General features: G+C 37.5%; 1 protein-coding gene across 3 annotated transcripts in view; it reads left to right on the plus strand.

The window, feature by feature from the left end:
- Positions 1-24,411, plus strand: part of atrx (ATRX chromatin remodeler) — a 63,366-nt gene that overhangs the window by 3,609 nt on the left and 35,346 nt on the right. For all 3 annotated transcript variants that reach the window (XM_051128155.1, XM_051128153.1, XM_051128154.1), the window contains 16 exons: positions 457-581; positions 668-784; positions 1,860-1,969; positions 2,048-2,115; positions 4,389-6,271; positions 12,643-12,709; positions 12,869-13,005; positions 13,083-13,253; positions 13,343-13,469; positions 16,395-16,494; positions 16,587-16,772; positions 16,883-17,024; positions 18,828-18,937; positions 19,022-19,168; positions 20,233-20,410; positions 20,714-20,851. In XM_051128155.1, coding sequence (XP_050984112.1) covers positions 457-581; positions 668-784; positions 1,860-1,969; positions 2,048-2,115; positions 4,389-6,271; positions 12,643-12,709; positions 12,869-13,005; positions 13,083-13,253; positions 13,343-13,469; positions 16,395-16,494; positions 16,587-16,772; positions 16,883-17,024; positions 18,828-18,937; positions 19,022-19,168; positions 20,233-20,410; positions 20,714-20,851 — 3,806 coding nt within the window. The remainder of the gene's footprint in view (positions 1-456; positions 582-667; positions 785-1,859; positions 1,970-2,047; positions 2,116-4,388; positions 6,272-12,642; positions 12,710-12,868; positions 13,006-13,082; positions 13,254-13,342; positions 13,470-16,394; positions 16,495-16,586; positions 16,773-16,882; positions 17,025-18,827; positions 18,938-19,021; positions 19,169-20,232; positions 20,411-20,713; positions 20,852-24,411) is intronic.

Below are 24,411 nucleotides of genomic sequence, written 5' to 3' on the forward strand. Positions count from 1 at the left end.
ACAAATAGGAAGTTGGAAATTCTGACTTCCTGCTTTTGAACGGAACACAGCATAAGTCAAAGACTACACTGCACTGATCTCTGAAATTGGCTTAATGTGTGCTGTTTTATAAAAATCCTAATGGAGATGTGTTAAGAATGATTTGTTTATCTGAAACAATTTCTGATATTTAGTTCAGATGTGTTGTTGTTGTATTTTTCTCTGTATTTTCTCTCAACTACCGTGGTTGCTTGTAGTTATGTATGCATTGCTCTTTGAAAGCGTTGAAATATTTGAGTAATACTGTAGTTTAACACACCGTGCTCTTTGACTTGTTCGTTGTTTTGGGAATTGTGCCAGTGGGAATGGAATGTTGGAATTCCGAGTTTAAAAGTGTTTGGGTGGGCAGAGGATGTAGTTTGTACATATTTGTTGGAGCAACCTGCTAACCTCTTTTCGCCCTATTTCCAATTAAAGAAAACCTTCATTTGTGACCAAGCACACTGCTGTAGATGAACCGGAAGCTGCAAATGAGAGTGGAGGTGAACACTGCATGGATGACAGCATGCAGAGCGGCCTGGATATTACCAAGCTACCACAAGGCTAGTCTTCTGCTAAAATGTTTTAAAGTCTTTTAAAGCGTGTCATTTAAGAGGCGTACTGAATGTCCTGGCTTCACGTTTCGCAGGCACAGTGGTGGTGAAGCCAGAGCCGGTTGCTAATGAAGCTAAAGATGAATTCCGTGGTCCGGAGTTCCGTAACAAAGAAAAAAAAGTGAAAGAGGATGGTACTCGGAAACGTCCCGGTGAGTGCAATTGTGTACTGTAAATGATCCCATGCCCCATTAAAGGGTATTGAATTATCTAAAATTGATTTATTTGTTACGTAACTGCTGCACTGGGGAAAATGGCTCTATGTAATGTATTTTTTTTTTTGTGGTCAAATAATTTATTCTTTCTAGGTTAATGTGCTGAGATTCCATTGAATCTTTCTTTTTTGTTTTGTTTTGTTTTTTCAAAAATGGCAATCAAAAAGCTACGTGTAATGTTTAGTCTCAGAAATCACCATTAGGTCAAATACTGTGGTTATCACAGTCTGTCAGCCTAATGCTGAATAAGCATTTTATTGAAAAATATAGGTTCTCTTCTCTCAGAGCAAACAAAAACTGTCCTGAAATATGCCCAAAAGTCACATTTTGGAGGCACACCTTGTATAACAGACCTAATTAAACTGACCTGATCATCAGTCGGCAATACCGAGTAGCAACCGAAGTAAGTTGGATTACGTAATCAGTTTCCAGAAGTTAAGATCATATTACAATTTAAAATACTTGCAATCAGACTACAGTTACTTTTTTTTTTTAATTAAATTTTTACTTATTATTTACCTGATCACATGAGATGCAGTTAAACAGTTATAATTAATATTTTCTGTTGTTTAATTTTGATTGTTGTCATTTTAAAAATATTTATTTTTATTTAACGTTTTATGATTTCATTTAATTATTAGCTTTTCAATAAACTCACAAACCCCTTGCATTTCCTTCATGAACCCCAGTTGTGAATTTTCTTTCTCTTTGTATTTTTATATCTAAAAGAAATTTTAAAAAACTGTGTGATTATGTTACCCGAAATGTGTAATGTAATCAATTGCATGACTAACTACAATTCTTTTAATGTAATTTGTAATCAGTATCAGTTTACAATTTGTATGTAATCTATTCAGCTCTGTCAGTCGAGTGCTCATGAGCTAAACCGGGTGTTTCAAGTGTTGAGGCTGCTCCCGGAGCACGATTGAGAAAAACTGCTCGAATATTAAAGAGTCTTAGCGCTGCAGTATGATTGTTTTATCATCTTCATTTATTTTTTAATCTCTTGCAGATGAGCAGCTCAAGGAGATATTTAATTGCACAGCATGTGGACAGCAAGTCAACCACTTTCAGAGAGACTCTGTCTTTCAGCATCCCGCACTGCATGTTCTTATCTGCAAGGTAGAAACCAGATTAACTTGTTACAGCCAATTATGCGCTTGTATCTCTGTCACTAACATTCGTGCCTTTTTCTTACAGTCATGTTTCAAATATTATATGAGTGATGATATCAGCAAGGATGAAGATGGAATGGATGAGCAGTGCAGGTTGGTGCAGAATATTTGTTTTTATTTATTTATAACAGTCTAGCTGTGACGATACCAACATATTGCAGGGTTCGTACAAGGTGCTTAAAGTGCTTGAAGTTCTTGAATTTGACTTTGAAATTTAAAGCATGGAAAACCCTTGAAAATAGCACTATTCCTGAAGAGGAGCTTGAATTATTGAAAGTGCTTGAATTTTTGAAAGACTATGTATCTGTGAAATTAGTGTTTAATTTTCTATATATCACATGGCTTTCCATGCAAAATTCATGCAATTTAAAAAACATACCTTTTTCACTTATTTCAGTTAATGTCAGAAAACTAGTGAGCTACGTCAGTAGTAGTACTGACAGTGTTGTGTAAACGGGTGAATAGATGAACCAAATCAATTGAGTGAGTCATTTACATGGGAACCTTTCTGACAGATTCAAACTCATGAATTGAATCATTCATTTCAAGCGATTCGCTAGCAAAAAACAGATCCAGTTAAAAGAGCCATTCATTTTTCGAATTTTGACATCAGCTTTTCGAAACACTAAATCAACCACAGCATCGCAAAAGGATTGACTGTTTTGAAGCACTCCAAACGGATCATGTATCGCAAATCATTTGTTTCATATCGAGACTTAAAAATGTGTATCATGAATCATTTGATTTAGATCGGAATAGTTTCGAGAATCATTCTGCGAATTGAATGATTCAAATCAATGATTTGCCATACACCAAGTTCTGATGTAACTCAAATGATTTGCGAATCATCAACAGTAGTGCTGTGACGGCCACAATGACAACCGTGCCACCGCGGTGATCGGCTGCCACCGGCAGTACTGCATGTGACGTCACACAATCTATAACAAGCATAAAATACAGTGTTTCTACAACAATTATTCTGCCGTGTTCAGTGTCCCCGCCGGCAGCAGCAGCAAGCGCAAGTGCCTTCGCAGCTGCTGGAAGAGATCTGCGTTCAAACGCACACAATAGGCTAAAGCTTGCAAAGCTCCGGGAAAAGTAATTACCATGAATGTGTCGGAGGGAAATAAGAAAATACTTGAATGAATTATTATTAAACTAGCGTTTTCTGAGCCAGTGTCGCAAAGATGATGATCCTGACTCGATCTGCCATCTGCTCATTGGTCGCGCCTTTAGAGAGAAATGCATCTCTACGTATTTTATAATGAAAGAGTTTTTGTTTTTGATTTTAATTTTTTTGTTTTAAAGTAGTAAAGTAATAATTTAAAGCTTTCTATAGATATATTTATCTGTAAGGCAAGTATTCGCTGAGTTTCATTTCATTTTTGTGCAGCGCTGCTGTTCAGCACCGAGCCTTCAGAAAGCGCATCTTGTTTGTTTTCTTTATTTTTACAAATGCACAACATTTTGTTGATATTGTTAGTGCGCACAAATAAAGTTAGACCCTTTACAGTTCCGGATGATATATTACGCTTACCTTTATGAGCAAAGATTATGGCGTATTTTATTTTTTCTGCATGTTCTGCAAAGCGTGTTTAGCTTCCACTCTCCAACAAACGATTGTATGCGCATAATAGCGTGCATTTATCTAAGTTAAATGTTTAAAATAACATTGTGATATGTTGTGAATTGTGAATCATTTAATTTAGATTGAACTTTCGCGTCTTGCGAATCATTTGATTAGATTGGAACAGGTTCATGAATCATTTCGCAAATTGAATGATTCAGATGAAAGATTCATAATGCGTGGCATTCTGATCTAAGTCAGATGATTCACTTGATGCAATGAGTCCTGATCTGAAATGGTAGTTTGCAAATCATTATTCAGATTGGGACTTCAGAGCATGGGTCATGAATCGTTTGATTTTTGGATTGGAACTTTGGAGTGCAAATCATTGGATTCAGATCAGGACTTTGGTGTGGGATCGCGAATCATTTGATTCAGTTTGGGACTTTTTCAGATCAGGGTTTCGGAGTGATTTTGCTAAATATTTTCCTGATACGTGTGTGTGTGTGTGTATATATATGTGTGTGTATATATATATATATATATATATATATATATATATATATATATATATATATATATATATATATATGATGATATTAGTTGTTGATACCAGTTTTAATGCCACCGCAAAGATTATTAACCTGATGAATGCATTGCTATATAAATTTTACAATTGAATGAAAACAGTGTTGTACACCTAGGAAGGTTTTTGTTTTTATTTAAATTTTATTTTATTTTAATTCCTATTTTACACAAATTAATTTAATGATGTAATGGATGTTGTGTTCTTTTCCAGGTGGTGTGCAGAGGGTGGTAATCTGATGTGCTGTGACTACTGCAGCAATGCCTTCTGCAAAAAGTGCATTTTGAGGAACCTTGGAAGGAAAGAGCTGTCTGAAATCATGAGCGAAGAAAGCAAGTGGCACTGCTATGTGTGCCGCCCAGAGCCACTGCAGGACTTTGTTAAAACCTGTGAGAAAGTTTTGCTCAACCTGGAATCGTCTTATAGAAAGCCCAGGGGAGACGGTGAGAAGACAAAGCGTGAAGAACGTAAACACAAGCATAAAAAACGAGAAAAGACTGCTGTAAATGGACAGGATTATGCCTCAGACGGAGCGGGAACGTTAAACTTTTCCTTTAAGACGTTGACCGTTCCGAAAGAGCTTGTCAAAAAGACCAAAAAGCTAATCGAGACCACAAACGGTTTGAATCGTACTTTTGTACAGTTTCTCCAGCACACGTCAAAAGGCCGTGAAGTTAGCGCGGTAAGTTACAGACACTTAAAGGCCTTCAAATCAGTTTTGGCTGATCTGAAAAAGGCCCATGCGGCTCTGGAGGAATCACTTGAAAATGAATTTGAATCGAAAGGAATCAAGTTTCAAAATGGAGACGAGCAAAGACCACCAAACAGTCAAACTGCAGATCATACAGTTGTCAACTCGCACCACGCTGACCCCGCTCCTGTCAAAGAAGATGGTTTGGAATCCACTACCAAGGATGAAAATCCTGTGGTAGAAGAGGATGAAAACCAACAGGACTCAGCTGATGTTGAAATGGAGGAGAGCCCTCCACCCTCTCCAGAAAAAGCTCAGGACCAGTCTGAAGAAAGTAGAGCTAAAGAGCAGGAAACGGCAGAAAATCCTGACTTTGAAGAAAACTCCATGCCAGCTGGTGAAGCGCCTCTTGATAAAGACATTGTGTCTGTTCCACCGTCTGTCCCAGAGGAGCTCTTTGAGATGGTTGAGAGTCTCGCGGTAAAGAAAGAAGATCATGGCGATGGCAACTCGACCGATTCCAGTGATGGGAAATCAGCGTCCAATGCTGAAGTTGTGGAATCCAATAAGAACCTTACAAAACTGGGTAAAAAACTTGTCGTCAAACTAACACCCGTTCCTCTTAAAATTACCATAAAACGAGATAAGAGCAAAGAACGGTCGCCTTCAGAAGACGTGGATGGTGACACGTTGCCAAAAGAGAGCCAAGATAGCAGACGCTCCCCCAGGATGAAAACCACACCACTACGCAAGTCACCGGAGGCGAAGAGCAAACGCAAACCGAGGTCGTCAACGGCAAAAGAAAAGCAGTGCAATGCAGTCGAAAAGCAGTGCGATTCAGATTCAGATGAAGTCCCTGAGGTCCTGCAGTCGGCTGCCTTGAAGGCCAGCTCTAATGAGAGTGAACCTGAAAGCGCTTCTAGCAAAGGTACCAAGAAGAAGAAGTCAGTTGCCCGCTCCACTGAGAAACCGAAGCCAAAGCGTAAACTTGATCTGGGCTCGTCAGATTCAGAACAGAGTGGGAAGTCATCAACGGCAAACAAAAGGAGGGCCAAAAAAAAGAAGGGCAGAGAATCGGACTCCTCAAACCACAACTCTGACCTTGAGAAAGAGATGAAAAACCTGTCCAAGCTCAGTAGTGGGAAAAAAACATCCAAAGCTGTCAAAAAGGAAGAGAACGAATCCAGTAAAGAGGGTAAGAAAGGCCCTAAAAGGTCATTCGAGAAAAAACGAAGGTCGCAGAAAGAAAAGCCTAAAATCAAGGAAGAAGAGCTTTCCTCCAGTGATGAAGAGCTGCAGGAGGAGGAGCAGGCCGCTAACTCGGACGAAGACAGTGATCAGCAGAAGATCAAACCAATACTTGAGTCCGTGATGGCTAGTATTGACGGTTTCCATCAGTCATCAGGTCAGTTGACAAAATGCTTAAATTAAGCTACATTGGTTGTTAGTGTTGACATGATACCAAAATTTTGACTTCAATACAATACCTGACTATAATATCTCAATGAACAGATACTATGACAAAAACAGAACAACTGGAAAAGTAACTAATTAATAGATGATCCAAATGGAGGTTATAGTTGTTTGCACCCTCAGATTCCAGATTTTCAAATAGTTGTATCTCTGCCAAATGTTGTCCTGTCCTAAAAAACCCTTCATCAATGGAAATCTTATTTATTGACCAGCTTTCAGATGATGTGTAAATCCCAAATTCATGAAATTGACCCTTATGACTGGTTTTGTGCTTACATTTAATCTGTTAAGAAAAATCATTTCATCCCCCTTTAAAAAAAAAAAAAAAAAAAAAAAAAAAAACTTTACATGTCGGACAGATGCCCTCACCTTTGACTGTAGAATACTTCGATATACAGAGGAGTTCATGGATAACTCAATGACTGTGAGGTGCCCAGGTCCTGTGGCTACAAAACAAGCCCAAAATGATCAGCTCTCCTCCAGCATGTTTGTCTTTTGGTATGAAGTGTTTGTGCTGATATGCTCTTGAGGTTTTCACCAAACTTGGCGCAGTGCATTATGGCCAAACTTCTTCACGTCGGTCTCGTCTGTTTAAAGGACATTATTTTAGAAGACTTGTGTTTTGTCCAGATGCAACTTTGCAGACCTAAACTGTGCTGCAGTTTTTTTTTTTTTTTTTTTTTTGTTTTTTTAGATAGAAGAGGCTTTCTTCTGCCAAGCCTTCCAAACATGCCATTTTTGTCCCATATTTTTATAATGGTATTGTCATGAACTTTATCATTTAACATGTGAACTGAGGCCTGTAGAGTCTGAGGTGTAGTTCTTGGGTCGTCTGCCATTTCTCTGAGCTTTACACGGTCTGATCTTGGGGTGAATTTTCTGGGACGTCCACTCCTGGAAGGAGAGGTGTCTATTGTAAACGTTTTCCACTTATGAATAAACTTAAATTGTTTGGAAATGGCCGTATTACTCTTCTCAGATTGATGGCAGCAACAGTTGCTTCTCTAAGATGATTGCTGATGTCTTACCTCCTTGGCATTGTGTTAGCACACACCTGAAGGCTCCAGACCAGCAAACTGCCAAAACTGCTTTTATAGAGGTGCTCAGACTCACTGATGATCAGTTAATCGAAGGTATTTAATTAGCAGTGCTTGACTGTTATTTACCCTCTTAATTCCGATGTTAACAGTAAGGGTGTCCTAACTTTGTCACACATGGCTTTTCCATTTTTATTTATTTTTGTTCAGTAAATAATGACACGGTGCAGTATGTCATGTATTGTTGTTCAGGGTTGAGGTTTTATTTTCAGAATTTTAAGACCATCCAAGGACCAGTTTTTTTAATGATGTCCTGATATGGAAAACCATGGAATTCAATAGGGTGTCCTAACTTTTTCACATGACTGTATTTATAAATCACATGGCAACTACTGAGCCTACAGGTATGTAGAGATCTTTGCCACTTTGATAAGTTAGTTAAAAGGATAAAGCCAAATCTTATTTCATGATATAGTTTTTACATTTCACAATAACAATGTATATCATGATGTAGTCATTTTTGTTATTTTAACTTTATGGATAATAAGAACATAGATGCAAGTAACAAACCAAAGGACAAATACAATAAAACAAAGACACAAAAACACAAAGGGTTTTAAGGCCCTATGAAATGTGTTTTATTTTTCTCAAATTCAGGTTTATTTTGATCAAATTCTGTGAATCTGTTGTCCATAACGTTTCTGGATTCCATTTTAATAGTTTCATCAAATTTTAATAATCAAAAGAGTGCCTAATAAAGATTAATTAGATTTTATAAAGAATTAATTTATGATGTTATTTCTTTTTTGTTTAGTTTTTTTGTCTGGTTTATTTACAATTTTCTGGTAAATAAATTCCTGTAAAAAAATTTTCTGGTAAATATTCCTCAAATATTGTTTTAATAATAGTTTTATTATTTACTAAATAAACAGTGTTATTATGGCTCTTATCAAAATGCATTCTTGAAGTACTGGTACTAGTAAAATGCGCAATTGCGCCGTTTTTAAAAGCAGGGTATCGCAAAACCTTTTTAGTACCAGTATATCATGCAACACTAGAGGAAGTATTAGCTGCCTATTGCTCACTGAATTCAAATTAGGGAAAAGAAAAAATTGACTAAATTAATCACTATCCCCATTAAATGCTGACTTTGATCTTGAACAACACCACCTGTCTGATACTTTTATTCGCAGGCTGACAAATTTAAGTGAGCTTTTCAAACTGGTGGCCACAAGGTGGCGCTAGGGGGGCCACATATAAGTTCTAAAATGCATCAAATACTACAAATTATTAAATGATGTCCGAAAACTACTACGAACTTGATAATTATGAAATAGCTGCGAAAAGGAAAGTTCAAAGACAAAATTCTTTTATATAAGTCACAGCGTGTTTCAGATAATAAAGAACTGGCTTCTATTCTGTAAAGTATGGTATGTATGATGACTAATTTTTGCATCACAATGGTAAATAATTCACATAGACCACCAACCTGCAGAGTGCTGCCTGCTTCAGTCATTTGCATTCAGAGCTCAGATGTTTTTGATCTGCTTTCGTGTTTTTTCTAGTCTCCTGATGTTTATTCTCCAGCTGATTTCAGCGTGAGCAATGCGCAAAAGTAGCCTCAGAGTCAAAACTTAGTACTCACTGCCTCTTCTGGAGTGCGACACCTTGTGGCTCTCCTTTTAAAAAGGGCGCCTGAATGAAAACTGCTCATGCCCTGCTCACACATTGTATGTGAAAACAGACCTCAGATGTCTCTGAACTGAGACACAAGTCCATATATTGCTACACGCTGATAGAACTTTAGAAAGCACTAAAGATGGATCCATTTTTGGATAGAAGACGTAGTCGCAGGTGGAATATAATGTAATTATATAATACACTGGACACTAAGATTGTCCTAGTTGACGTCAGAAGAGCAAATTTATCTTCTGCACATGCATGAAATGAAGGCTATATTTGTTATTGCACTTCCATAGTAAGCAAAATTACTGGGCAAGTGTAAAATGTGCTATAAAACTAAACTTAAAACCAATGTCCAACAAGCAGAAACTGTGGAAAATAGAAACTGACATGGAAGTAAAAGGGTGTCTGTCCTACAGTGATTTTCTGCTTTACCGCTGTAAAGGATGTTTATAATCCCGTGCATAGGGATGCTTACCAAAACCCAGTATTGTATCGGCCCTGGTGCTAAATTATGAAAGACCGGAGTTTCGATAAGCTCCTATATTAATGGTTCTGCTATCGGTACTGGAGAGTTTAAGAAAATAAACATACATTTATTGTTGCTATATATACATTATGTTGCCAATTCTTACCAGAGTCGCCAGCTGTTTTTATATCCAGTAATATTAGGACATTTGTCTATGATGCATTTTTGCTATTCACGATTCAGAGGAGAGATCACGCTCACATAGAGGAGCTACAGAGTGCTCCTCTGAGAAGGCCTTGTTTAACTGTGATGACAGAGGACAGAACTAAACAATCAAACGTCTGCTTACACTTTAGGCCTGTGGCTGTGATTTTAAGCAAATTTTATTGTTGATTTCAAAGTTAGCTTCCAAGGATCATAAAAAAGAAGATGAGGTAAAACTATTCTTTCAACTTTTTTACCTTCACAGCAGGGCGCATTCGTTCCTACATAAAGTCCAAACTTAACCACAAACATAAAACGTTGAAATACCAGTAATCCATGTTAGAGACGCTGTTTCCTCAGCTGAACTGTGTGTGCACACTCCAAACCGGACAAGCAAATTACACTTTGGGCTTCGAGCGTGCGCCACGAGTTTCTGTTTCTATTTGGCGTTATATTTATACACAAAAATGGACTTTGCGTGCATATGATACGCAGTGGTTAGGATTAGGAGTGTGGGGTAAGTGTGTATTATATGCGGTGTTGGGGAAGGTTACTTTTAAAAGTAATGCATTACAAAATAATTTTATGTTACTCCCTGAAAAAGTAACTAATTTTGTTACTTAGTTACTTTTTATGGAAAGTAATGCCTTGCGTTACTTTTGCAGTACTTTTTAAATCTGGGCAGGGCTTGCTTCTTTGTTTTTAATTTAAAACAGTTCTAATGTAAAAGCCCTTTTACACCAGAATTCCAAGAGACGCTGTCATGTATATGAATGAAACAGTTTCACAGTCTTTTCAACCACACAGTTCATTATTTCTGTGTGACAAACATTTAAATAATCACTTAAATAATCAAGTACTGGGATAAAAGTTCATAATCTGGATATCTCTGATATGTACGGTAGAGATCAAAATAGAGTAAATCATCCTTTTGAAAGTTAATTTGACATTCCAAATAATGTTAAGATTTATTGATTATGTCGGCGCCAATAGCCTCGCGGTTTGTGCGCTGACATACAGTGCAATTGCGCTCATGGCAACCCGAGTTCGAATCCCGGCTCCTGGTCCTTTGCCGATCCCACTCCCCTCTCTCTTCACCCAATGCTTTCCTGTCTTATCTACACTGTCCTGTCCAAATAAAGGCATTAAAAAGCCCAAAAATAAATCTTAAAAAAAAAAAATAAACATTTATCGATTACGTTGTTATGCCAGTAACACCAGGGAAAGGGGGCTGTTAATGATGTATTTGTCTTTGATCATTCGTTCAAAAACACTGATTCATCCAGTAATGAACCCAGTAAATAACATTAGGCCTACATGTGATTTTGTTTAGTTGTCTGTTTTTTTTTCTTCAGAATCGTAAGAGAACCACAACTTCCATTTAAAACAACAACAGCAACAGCCCAATTTATCCAGAATGACGCAGCTCTGTTTTGCAAACTCTTAAGTGAATCTTGTTTTTATGTAGCCTGTTGATTTTTGTTCATGGTATTCAGCTGCAACTAAATGTTTAGCAAAAAAAGAAACAGAATAAATGTGCTTGATATCATCTTTTATTCACATTGGAATCAAAACTGGGAATCGAAAAGAATTGGAATCGATAAGCGGAATCGTAACTGATAATATTCTAACGACCCTACTTATTAGTATGGTTGAAATGCATCATCGAAGGTCAGCAGCAGAGACACTGGTTAATAAAATGGGATTAAATACATAAAGGTTATTTGTGTTATTTAACATATTTAATTATTGCAGGGTTGCATCATATTCTGAGTTTGCATTTCACTGTTTTTATTCATTTTGAGGAATACTCAATCTGTTTTTTGTGAGTGAGATGAAATAATGCATGTTCACATTTAGTCTAGTAACATCATGTTTACTCCCAATTTCCTGACAGGAGACTTGTCAATCAATAAATGGGGAAAAAAAAGTAACTGGCGTTACTTATTTGAAAAAGTAACTCAGATATTTTCTTAGAAATTCAAAAGTAATGCGTTACTTTACTAGTTACTTATAAAAAAGTAATATTATTACGTAACACGCGTTACTTGTAAAGCGTTACCCCCAACGCTGATCATGTGTATGCCAAAACTGTGTATCATATAAATGCCCAAAATTGGCAAACACGTGCACATCCTATGCATGCCGAAATCAAGTTCTGTGTGTAAAAAAAAAAAAAAAAAAAAAAAACCTGCACACTGGTGCATTTACAAACTGTTGTTTTATATACATTTCATTAAATTATATTTATTTTACATAATATGAAGCAGTGTTAAATAAGCTCTTCATTTATTTTGTTTATATATAGCCTGTATAAACCTAAAACAAAAAGTACCGATAAGAATACCGTTAAAGTATCGGGGGCGATAAGCAGTATCGGTAAGAGTAGTAATATCATTAAAACCTTAATGATACCCGTCCCTACCCGTGCACCAGTGAGAGATGTGAGTAAAGATTTGGGATGAAAGAAATTATTCCATGTCTAGTGGAATAGGACCTGGAATAAATTTGTGGACAGTAGGGTTGCCAGATTGCAAAACAGAATACAATGCCCACATATGGCTTACATTTATGGGCTCATGTACCATTCTCATTCAACACGAATCCAGATGTTTCCATGGTTGTGATGTAACATTTAATCAAATTTGATCAAATGTTAGCCCAGTCAAAATGAGTGGTTTCACTTCAACCCATGTACTAAAAATATAACCCGCCGGCAGTAATATGAAAGTAGCCCAATTCCATGGGAAAACCGCGCACTTGGCAACACTGGTTATAGACTGTGTGAATTTTCCTGTATCCACTGTGTGAATTTCTTCCTATATCCTGTTGAGCTTTTTATTTTGTGACTGTCTGAAAATTTTAAATTCATTGAGTTTATGCTTTTTTTTGTTGTTGTTGTTTATGAAGGTGATGAAATGGATTTGAAGGCTGAATCCTCCCAGGTGGCGGATGATGACGACGATCCAGAGAATAGGTATGGTTTTACAAGTCACATGCTGTGAATTGTTTTTATGTCTGTTTAATCGCAACAAAATTTCACCTGGCTGTGGGTTTTACAAATATTTAACCAGTGAATTAACCAATGTATTACTCTGGACTTTTGGCCTAATGTTGATTCCGTCTCTTCTAAAAGAATTGCCAAGAGGATGCTTCTGGCGCAGATCAAAGCCAACTATTCATCTGGAGCTGACAGTTCATCTGAAGATGAAAACGCAGATGGTGATTCACCAAAGAAAGGAAAAAATGGCGCTAAGAAGCGAGACGAAAGTGGTGAGTTAAGAGTTCAGATTTAATTCAGGTTTAATGCAGATGTGTTTGTGTCATCTATAATGCATTGTTACCTGCAGAAAATGATGAAGAGGAAGAAACGTCAGACTCGGGCTCAGATGTTGACGTGAAGAAAGGTGGACGCAGGCACCGTTTGTTGAGTAAGAAGTTGACTCTAAGCGAGGGAGACTCCGATGACGAAACCCCAGTCAAAAACAAGAAAGAAGCCAAAAAGAGAGGCAGGCGGAAAGGTCAGTGTCAAAACTAACCAAAACCGCACATGTGAGAATACAGAATGAGCTCAAGTATTTATTGGGTTTATTGATGTGTGTTTGTGTAGTGGGCAGCGACGATTCGGCAGACTCTGATTTTGAGCAGTCGCGCTCGGGCTCCAGTGACGCATCAGCGCTCAGTGAGGCCGTGAGTGAAGACGACGATGAAGAAAAGAGCAATAAACGCAAAACACGGTAAGGATAGCAGCAGTTTGTGTTTTTCCAACTCATTTTATATTATTTGTAAACAAATCGATTCTCTGATTCTCACCTCAAAATTCTGAGCATTTCAGAGTCGATCTGAGCTTAATTTTTTTCACATATGGCACGTGTGCGCACTAGAGACAAAACTTGCATCTCCGAATACTTTTATACGAAATTGATTTTCAGAGCAGGACAAAAAAATCTGATTTGTCAAAATAAATCTGTGCATTAGTGTGAATGCAGCCTGTTAAATTTGCAACGGTCTATGAACTAATCAGTAATAATTGAAGCAATTAGAGTAGTCAATGTGCAGTTTGTATAGCAGTGTATATTTACTGTCCCCTGAAAGTAACTCAACATACAGCCATTATTGTCAAAACAGCTGGCAACAAAAGTGAGTACACCCTAAGTAATAACAGCACTATGTCATTTAACCATGCAAAGCCACATGTCCTATTCATCATGTTCATGTTTTTGTTTGCTTGACAGGACCATACAAAGTTGTGTATCTTGTATTAGAGCAGTTAAAATGTGGTGCTTTGAGTACAATTCTCTCATACTGACCACTGGATGTTCAACAAGGCACCTCATGGCAAAGAACTCGCTGAAGATTTGAGAATTAGAATTGTTGCTCTCCACAATGATGGCCTAGGCTATAAGAGGTTCAGTAACAACCTGAAACTGAGTTACAGTACTGTGGCCAGGGTCATACAGAGGTTTTTTCAAGATGGGTTCCATTCAGAATAGGCCTCGCAAGGGTCGGTCAGTGAAGTTGAGTGCTCGTTCTGTGCGGCTTCAAAAAACAGATGCATGAGTGCTGCCAGCATTGCTTTAGAGGTTGCAGAAGTAGAAGGTCCACTTGTCAGTGCTCAGACCATACGCTGCACACTGCAACAAGTCGGTTTGCATTGGCATCATCCGAGAAGGAAGCCTCTTCTGAAGCTGGCTTACAAGAAAGCCTGCAAACAGTTTGCTAAAGACAACCTGTCCAAGAGCATGAATTACTGGAACCATCTCCTATGGTCTGATGAGACTAAGATAAACTTGTTTGGCTCAGATGGTGTCCAGCATGTGTGGTGATGCCCTGGTGAGGAGTACCAAGACAATTGTGTCTCTCCTACAGTCAAGCGTGGTGGTGGTAGCATCATAGTCTGGGGCTGCATGAGTGCTGCTGGTACTGGGGAGCCGCGCTTCATTGAGGGAAACATGGATTCCATTATGTACTGTACATTTCTGAAGCAGAACATGATGCCTTCCCTTCAGAAACTGGGCTGAACGGCAGTTTTCCAACATGTTTTCAAACACACCACCAAGATGACAATTGCCTTGCTGAGGAAGGTGCAGGTGAAGGTGATCTGACCTGAACCCTACTGAGCACCTATGGGGCATCCTCAAGCAGAAGGTGGAGAAAACACCATGTGTAACATCCAGCAGCTCCATGATGTCATTATAGAGGATTAGAAGAGGATCCCAGCAACAACCTGTGCAGCTGAATTACATGCGCAGAATGATTAAGGCAGTGCTAGATAACAATGGTTTGGCACAAAATAGACAGTTTTGACAAGTTCAAAAGGGTGTACTCACTTTTGTTGCCAGCTGTTTTGACAATAATGGCTGTATGTCGAGTAAATTTTAGGGGACAGTAAATATACACTGCTATACAAGCTGCAGATTGACTACTCTAACATATATCCAAGTTTAATTTCTAAAGTATTGTCCCTTGAGAAGATATACTAAAATTATTGCTGAAATGCTTGAGGGGTGCAAAAAGTTTTTTGCTTTTTGTTAATTGTATAATAAATAAAAAGAAAACGGACAGAATACAAAAAGAACAGAGAAGCTAGTGAGCTGGATTATTATTATTATTATTATTATTATTAAAAATATGTAGATCAAGAATCGTTTTAAAAACTGATCATGACTCCTAGAATCGGATCGGATCGTGAAGTGCTGAAGTGCCACCCCTAACATTTATACTGCATTTGCCTTCATATTTGATGCATCTAATCTGTAAAGATATTTAATAAGTGAATTTGTTTTACACCATGTTGTCATCTTCATGTTTGCTGCACTTGGAATAGAGTTAGTTTTTTCAAGTTTTTTTGAGAACGTTGCTTGAATTATGTTGGTTACTTTTTTCAGTTATCTTGTTACACATTACAAAAGCTAAATCATTATCTCAAAAGTCGTTCTGACGAAAAAAAAAGTTAAAAGGTTTAATTTTTTGCTGTATAGCTCCTCCCATGTTACACTGCAGCAGGACAACACACTTGTGACCATCTGGAATGTTAAAGTCAGTCACCTGATTCAAATTCAGCTGAAACAAAGGGGAACTCAGTGTTTCTGCAGAGCATCATGAGGGAAATCTGTGTTACAGTCACCAGACAGTTAATCAGTTAATGGATAAGACCTCCAACCCAAACCTAGATACAGACTATACATGTATTATTGTGTATAGTTTGCCCTATTCTATAATAATCACCTCATTGACATATATATATATATATATATATATATATATATATAAAGAAATTAATTCAGCAAGGACTCAGTGAACACATAATAGTGTTAGAAAATATTTATATTATAAATGCTGTGCTTTTGAACTTTATTTAAAAAAATCCTTAAAGAGTTTCAGCCAAAAATATGAAGCAGAACAACTGTTTTGTAACAGTGATCATAATCAGACATGTTTCTTGAGCAGCAAATCCGCATATTAGAATGATATTCACTGCAGACTGGAGTAATGATCGCAGCAGTAAATTACATTTTATTGTATAGTCACAGAAAACAGTTATTTAAAATTGTAATAATATTTCAGACTCTTACTGTTTTTACTATATTTTTGATCAAATAAGTGTGGCCTTGGTAAGCAGAAGAGACTTCTTGTGGTAAATGTTGTGGTAACACTTGCAGGTCGTCCAACAAAGCTGGCAAGGATGGTGAGAGAAGTTACCAGAAAGAGAAGAAGAAACGGCGCCGCATTAAAGTTCAAGACTCCTCGTCCAGTGGCAAGGTACTGTACAGTACAGATCTGTTTCAGCACAATGAATACAATAACCGTTGATGCCTCATGTTAAGTGTGTATGTTTTTTTTCTGTGCTACAGAGCGGAGGGGAAGAGGATGAAGAAGATGAAGGGGATGATAAAGGAACACCCAAAGGTCGCAAGAAGATCCGCAAGATCATTAAAGATGACAAACTGCGGACAGAGACCCGGGATGCCCTGAAGGAGGAAGAGGAGAGGAGAAAACGCATTGCTGAGAGGGAGCGATTGAGGGAAAAACTACGAGAGGTACAAAACTGAGATGCAGATATTTAGGGCTCAGTGTAGTGAAACTGTTCTGCTCTATCATAGTTGTTATTTTGTAGAGAAAACTCAAAACTGGTACTCTTTGGTTTCAGACTATTGTGGTGGAGGAGTCATCGCAGGTCACGTGTCCCATCACCACAAAGCTGGTGCTCGACGAGGACGAGGAGACCAAGGAACCGTTAGTGCAGGTTCACAGGAACCTGGTGACCAAACTCAAACCCCATCAGGTGGATGGTAAGTCAGCAGTCGCTACTCGTCACGGCTCTACGCTTGCGTTTCTTTTTAGGAGCACTTGTTTTTTCAGGAGCACCTTCAAATCAATAGTCAAAATATCTGGTCAAAAATTTGCTTCCCAATTCAAAGGTGATATTTGACTCCTGAAAGTGATTTACAGGGATGTAATGGCATTTTTCAATTTTTTTTTTTAAAGTATACTGTCTTTTATGGCAAATAAGAAAAAATGTTTATAAGTTTTTAAAATTTTTTAATTAAAGCAATAGAATAAGAAGAATAAGTTACTAATCAAATTAAATCAGTATTTATTTATTATTTATTATATTTATACTACAGAGGTGACACAGAAGAACTCAAAAGTGGCTAGAAGTGTATTTTTTTGATGTTTAATGAGGGTCAGAGGTGGCGTGAGTGCAATTAAATGAATAAATTCATGTTGACAATAATGTTTTAAATACAAAATTTGAATATAGAAATATTAAATGATTTAAATAACTGAAAAGATACTTTAAAAATGAAACCAAATCTGCCAGTAGGTGGTGGCAAGTCACTGATTTAATTACTGAATCATTCATTCATTTGATTCATTCGAACGGCTGATTCATTCAAGAATAAAGCAAGTGACTTTATGAATGGGAAGTTGAATCATTGACTCGCTAGATTGATTTAAAAGCGCACTTTCGTTAATAAACAAAACACCGCTGTGTTTGAATGGAGATACGCAGCGGGCTTAGCTGGGACTTTGTTTCAACCTATTTTCGTCTACGAAATAGAGCAGAATCAGGCAGTAGTGTTTTAGTCAGTCAAAGTAAGTCGTTTAATATTAACTTCTTGCTTGTTAAATGGTTGTTTTAAATCAATGGCACATGTACAAACTCCCTTAAAAATCAATAAAAGCGGTCATCAGAGTTCATCGCAATCACACAGTTCCATTACAATCAGCGAAGCTCTCTACGCTGCAATCAGTCTCTTATTTACACTCTCACTACACTTTATGTAAGGATTGGTGAGATCTGTCTGTGATACATTACTCAATGTTGCAAAAACACGTAGAAACCTTTGAAGCTCCCCTCAGCGCAAACACATACTGATCGCACTGTTGGTCCTGAATATATTTTTTCATAGTCGCGCACAGTAGTTTTCAGTCACAAATGCCACTGAAATGGTCTAACTGTAAAGCCCTGCTCGTTATATGGCTCGCTTTTTTTCCCAGTACCAGAAAAAAAATTATGCGTCACATTTATTCTTTTAATGCTTTATATCAGGGGTGCCCAACCCTGTTCCTGGAGATCGACCTTCCTGCAGAGTTTAGTTCCAACCCAAATCAAACACACCTGTCACACCTGTGTGTTCTGCAGGAAAGTTGATCTCCAGGACCAGGGTTGAGCACCCCTGCTTTAGATAGAGCAACAGTTTAGTATTTCTGGCTGATTTCATATCAGTGAAAAGGCCTGCCTAAAAATCTAAATTGGCCCCATTTCTTTCCTATTCTACTGTGTTTATCAGTGTAGAATGTATTTGAAGACCTCCATGTTTGTTTAAAATACATATATATTCTGTTAATAATACATTTATATGCAGTTGTTTTTAAATAATCTTTCATCCAAAAATAATCTGTAGAATGTCTTTTCTTGTATGTAATTAAGGCGTCAGTAGCCAAAAAATGTCAATAAAATAAATGTATTCATTTATTTGTTTAATTTTTCATGTTTTTTTTTTCATGTCCTTTTCTAAATGAAGGACACGTAAAAACACTAAATTATGGTTTTGTGTTTATTTTTTTTTATTTTTTTCTGTTTGCAGGTGTGCAGTTCATGTGGGACTGCTGCTGTGAGTCAGTGAAGAAGGTGGAGAAGTCCTGTGGCTCTGGCTGTATTCTGGCCCACTGCATGGGGCTGGGAAAAACTCTCCAGGTAACTGAAATAAATGATGATAATAAAATGTATAGATGGAAATATAGTATTGTTTGAGTCTGCTGTTCTCTTGTCATCCTGCAGGTGGTGACGTTTCTCCACACTGTGCTGCTGTGTGAGAAGCTGAACTTCACCACAGCTCTGGTGGTGTGTCCTCTCAACACTGTGCTCAACTGGCTCAATGAGTTTGAAAAGTGGCAAGAAGGCCTGAAGGACGAGGAGAGTTTAGAGGTAGAGATTTGGTATTGTATCACGTAGATCTTCCCATTACTCATTACTATTATTTTTTATTCACAAGGGTCCATTTGAAACTGTTGAAGTTTTGCATCTCGAGCATGGCAAATAAATACAAATCTATTTTGAAGTGGCCATATTGAATTAAAATGAAGGAAGGAGTGGCAATCAAATATGGTGTTTTAGCTGCTACGTCTTTAAGATGATCATACACTACCAGTCTAAAGTGTTGGGACAGTAAGATTTTTAATGTGTTTTTTAAATGAGTCTCTTCTGCTCACCAAGCCTGCATTTATTTGATCCAAAGTACAGCAAAGACAGTAATATTCTGAAATATTTTTACTATTTAAAATAACTGCTTTCTATTTGAATATATATTAAAAAGTAAATGTATTTCTGTGATTTCAAAGCTGGCATCATTACTCCAGTCACATGATCCTTCAGAAATCATTGTAATATTCTGATTTGCTGCTAAAAACATTTATTATTATTGTTGAAAACAGCTGAGTAGAATTTTGTTTTAGATTTTTTTTTTTTTGATGAATAGACTTATTAATAAATATACTTTTGATCAATTTAAAGCATTTTTGAAGAAAAGTATCAATTACATAAATGCTGATCTTTGGAACTTTCTGTTTATCAAAGAATCCTGAGAAAAATGTACACAGCAATAAATTACAATTTAAAATGCATTCAAAATGAAAGCAGTTTTTTTTAAATAGTACAAATATTTCACAATATTACTGCTTTTGCTATATTTGGGATCAAATAAATGCAGGTTTGGTAAGCAGAAGAGACTGCTTAAAAAAAAAAAAAAACATTAAGAATCTATCTGGCAGTGTATGTAAACATACTTGCAGCATTATAATTCATCGGTTTCATTTGATTATATATTAAACCTGTTCAACAAATGCAGGTGTTGGTACTTTCCTCTTAATACATATTTCAACACTTGTCATATGTTTGAGAGCCATTGTTTGAGTGATCACAGGAGCACATTCTTTTTCAGTTGTTGACATTTAATCTCGCTGTATGTCGTTGTGTTTTCCCTTGTGTTTCAGGTAACAGAGCTGGCCACAGTCAAGAGACCTCAGGAGAGAGCGTACGCTTTACAGCGCTGGCAGGAGGATGGCGGCATCATGATCATAGGCTATGAGATGTACCGCAACCTCACGCAAGGACGAAACATCAAGAGCAAAAAGCTGAAAGAAGCCTTTCAGAAAACTCTAGTTGATCCAGGTGAAAATACTGCATTAGCAAAGTGCTTCCACTCATGTGATATCAGCTGGTGAAAATGTTTAGATTTGCGATTTCCAGCCCTGGAACAAACATTAAAATGAATAAAACTGTATTGGGGAACTTTGGTGAATGTACATTTTTGTACAGTAAACATTTTGTTTACTAGAAAATTCTCTTTATGGAGGAAGTCTTATAATCAAAAAACTATTGTACGTGTTGGTCAGAATCTGTGGGAGCAGCGAATATCAGAATATTCAGATGATGGATAAAAATTAACAGAATGGGTGATGTTTCGTTGTACAGGTCCAGATTTTGTCATCTGTGATGAAGGTCACATTCTGAAGAATGAAGCATCAGCTGTCTCCAAAGCCATGAACTCCATCAAGACTCGTCGGCGAGTAGTGCTGACAGGAACTCCTCTGCAGAACAACCTGATTGAGTGTGAGTGGCATTAATGCTAGTGTTTAACCGATGTTTTTTATTTATCAATATATGTATTTTTTAGTGGCCGGCAACTTGAGAATCGAGCAGCCAGTTTAAAAATAATCTAGTGGACATCAGCTAGGGCTGTCACGATATTAGATTTTTCACAAAAATTCACGATATCACGATACAGAAACCTTGGTGGAAAAAAGATATCAGTCAAATTAATTTTTTGCTTTTAGTTGTTTAGTTGTTTAGTTGTTTTTTACCCAATGAACATAGGGATACTGATAGATACAGGGCACAAGACTGGATTGCTCTGTCTTCTTTGAAGCTCCATAAGAAACAACAAGAGAGAAAATACTGTTAAGTTCAACAGTATGATGAATAAATATTAACATCAAAACTGATACTTTAACCTGTTAACTTGCGTACCCCCTTTTTAAGCTCTTTAACCTATAGTTGCGCCAGCACCAAAGACGTCATGCAGTAAACAAACTGCTAATTCAGTTTTAATGTGCACCTAGAACAGCTGCAGATGAGGAATTAAGTGAATGGCACTGCGACCAACTGAACATTTTACAGAGCTTAATGTAGTAGTTGTAATGTAGTTGTATGTGGATGCTCAGTTTGTCTAGATCAGTTTTAATCGTGTAATAGATTTGAACAAAGAAATCAAGTGCTATGCACAGGCCACAAAACTGGGACGAATAAAGAAAACGTGGTACTTATTAAAAGAATCACCCTTTCAGTGTTGGGGGTAAGGCGTTACAAGTAACGCAAGTTACATAATATTATTACGTTTTCCAAGTAACTAATAAAGTAACGCATTACTTTTTAATTGACAAGGAAATATCTGAGTTACTTTTTCTATACAAGTTACTTTTCCCCCCCATTTATTGATTAAAAGCTCTTCTTTCACCATGTTGAGAGAAATCGGGAGTAAGATGTTAGTTCTAACATAAATGTGAACATGCATTAATTCATATGTTAAATAATACAAATATCCTTTATGCATTTAATGCCATTTTATTAACCGATGTCTTTGCTACCGACCTTTGATGATCCAATTCAACCATACTAACAAGCAAAAATTACTCAATATAATCTAACATTTGTTTTTCCTTTTTTTTGTTGCTGAAGAGTTGATGTTTTTTCTTCTGCGGTCTACTGTATAGACATGAATTTACTTTTCTCAAAGCCTGAGGCTTTTGGTGTGAAAAGGCTTTTGTATTTGCCAAAAATATAACTTTTTATATTAAAAACAAACAAGCAAGTCCTGCCCAGTTTTAAAAAGTAACACAAAAGTAAAGTAACACATTACTTTCCATAAAAAGTAACTAAGTAACGTAATTAGTTACTTTTTTAGGGAGTAACTCAATATTGTAATGCATTACTTTTAAAAGTAACTTTCCCCAACACTGCACCCTTTATTTAAATATATGAACACAGAAAAGTTTAGGTTGCTTTCGTAACCCCAGTTCTCTGATAGTAAGGTATCTCACTATGGAAATCGCCTCGGGCGTGACCAATCCTGGAAGCACCAATTACACCACGTCTGTCGGTTGACAGACCAATCACGACAGTGATGCGGGAGTCCCGCCTCCCCAATATATACTATTGCATAACAGTCCCAACTTCATTCTCAGTACATTTCTTTTCTGTGCTGCTGCGAGGAGGGATATGTGGTGAGATAACTCATGTTATCAGAGAACCATGGTTTACGAAAGTAACCTAAAGATCTCTTTAAAACATTAGTTTGGTATCTCACTATGGGATATAGACTGAGTCTGGAATTTTCGTATACGTTTTTTCGTATTCGTCATTCTAAAAATTTGTCACGGACAGAAACCTTGCACACTGAGTCCAATGTGTATTAATTCATCCGTTGTGAAAAAAATTTGCAAAACAATACAGAATGGAATCTTCAAGCAGAGCACTTAAAAAACGCCCACGAGGTGGTTAACCCATGGGCGCTATGAGCCCTAAACCCCTTTGGGGGGGACATAGACCCATGGTATTATAACCCAATATAATAGCTTCCACCACCCAGTAGGACAGGTGCTGACAAAAAAAATAGGTTTACCCTTATGAAAATCAGCCCACGAAACAAATAACTGATTACTCCTTCTCAATCCCTTCGTCTTGTCCACATAGTGACGCAGCACACAGACAGGGCACAAACAATGAAGCCGCTCTTCTTCCGACGAGGAAAAAGGCGGGGGATGAAAAGCCAGTAAATCTACCTGTCTACAGGTGAAAGCGGACTTGCTCAATTTAGGCACAAATGCTGGATTAGTCTTGAGAGATACTCACGAGAAATCTGCAGTGAACAGCATACAAGAGTTATGAACCGACAAAGCCTGAAGTTCACCAACTCGTTTTGTGGTCGAAAGAGCCAATAACAAAGCAATTATTGCAATATGCAATATTATACATCGATATTATCAAATTGCGCTGCGATAATAAGGTTGCTTGCATAGCTTCTCAGTGAACTACAGCTGTGTAGTAACGTAAATACTGCTACATATGAAAGCATGTGAAAACAACAAATTTAATAAAACGTTTTTACTTCAAACTCACTTCCTAATTTCAGTCGAGTGATTGAAATAAATCCTTCTGTGAGATGATGTGGCGTCTTACACAGAATAAGGCATTCAAAGCAGTAGTAAAAGCCATGTCGAATAGCATTGCATTATTATATACTGTATTATAATGAAAATTATAATAAGTCAGATAAACCATATATTGTCATAGTCGTGTGTTTATTAGTCACGTTAAATCAATGAAAGCAGTTAAGTTCTTTGTTTATTCAGCTGCAGCGATCGTTATTTCCTGGATTTCAGATTCAGGGCGTATTTGGAGTTTCTGCTTGAGAGCGCCCTCTGGCCTTCGGATGGTGATTTACTGCTGATCACAGAACACTGACAAGATGTGCACATGCATATCGCAGATTTTCTTAATATCGATTAAGAAAAGCTACAGATGGCATGCACATGGCATGCAGAAATTGCAGCAAGATAAACCTTAATGGTAGAGAAGGCTCTGCCCTTATCTAAAAGTTCTTGCAGAAAACACAACACCTCTGCCACCGAACAATGAAAGGGAACAATTTGCCTTTGCGCATACCATAACTCAAATACGTTCCATTTCCTATCATATGCAGAGCGCGTCGAAGCTGCTCTCGCGTTTTGAATAGTTTCAACCATCCTCGAAGGTAAGCCCATAGCACTTAAATTCAACCTCTCGTGGGCCAGGCCCAAAGAGCCACTTTGTCTGGTGCCGGGTGAAACTGTCAGCCACAACTTCCCTGGCCAGTTCAGAGCAACCAGTATTACTGAGTGGCTGCATTCTCTTACTCTTTTTAGAGTTGGCACGATCAGACTCATTGGATGAAAATGCATAAAGCAGTATGTTTGGCCATGGGTGAGCCAGAGCATCCACACCCATAGGCGCACCTTATCTCACCAGAGAAAAGAATAGAGGGCAATGAGTATTTTCGTGCAAAGCGAAGAGATCTACGGCAGCTCGCCCGAACCTCTTCTACAACTGGTTAACTACCTGAGAGTCCATTGCCC

Source organism: Labeo rohita, chromosome 14 (genome assembly GCF_022985175.1).
Source record: "Labeo rohita strain BAU-BD-2019 chromosome 14, IGBB_LRoh.1.0, whole genome shotgun sequence".
NCBI classification, from domain to species: Eukaryota; Metazoa; Chordata; class Actinopteri; order Cypriniformes; family Cyprinidae; genus Labeo; species Labeo rohita.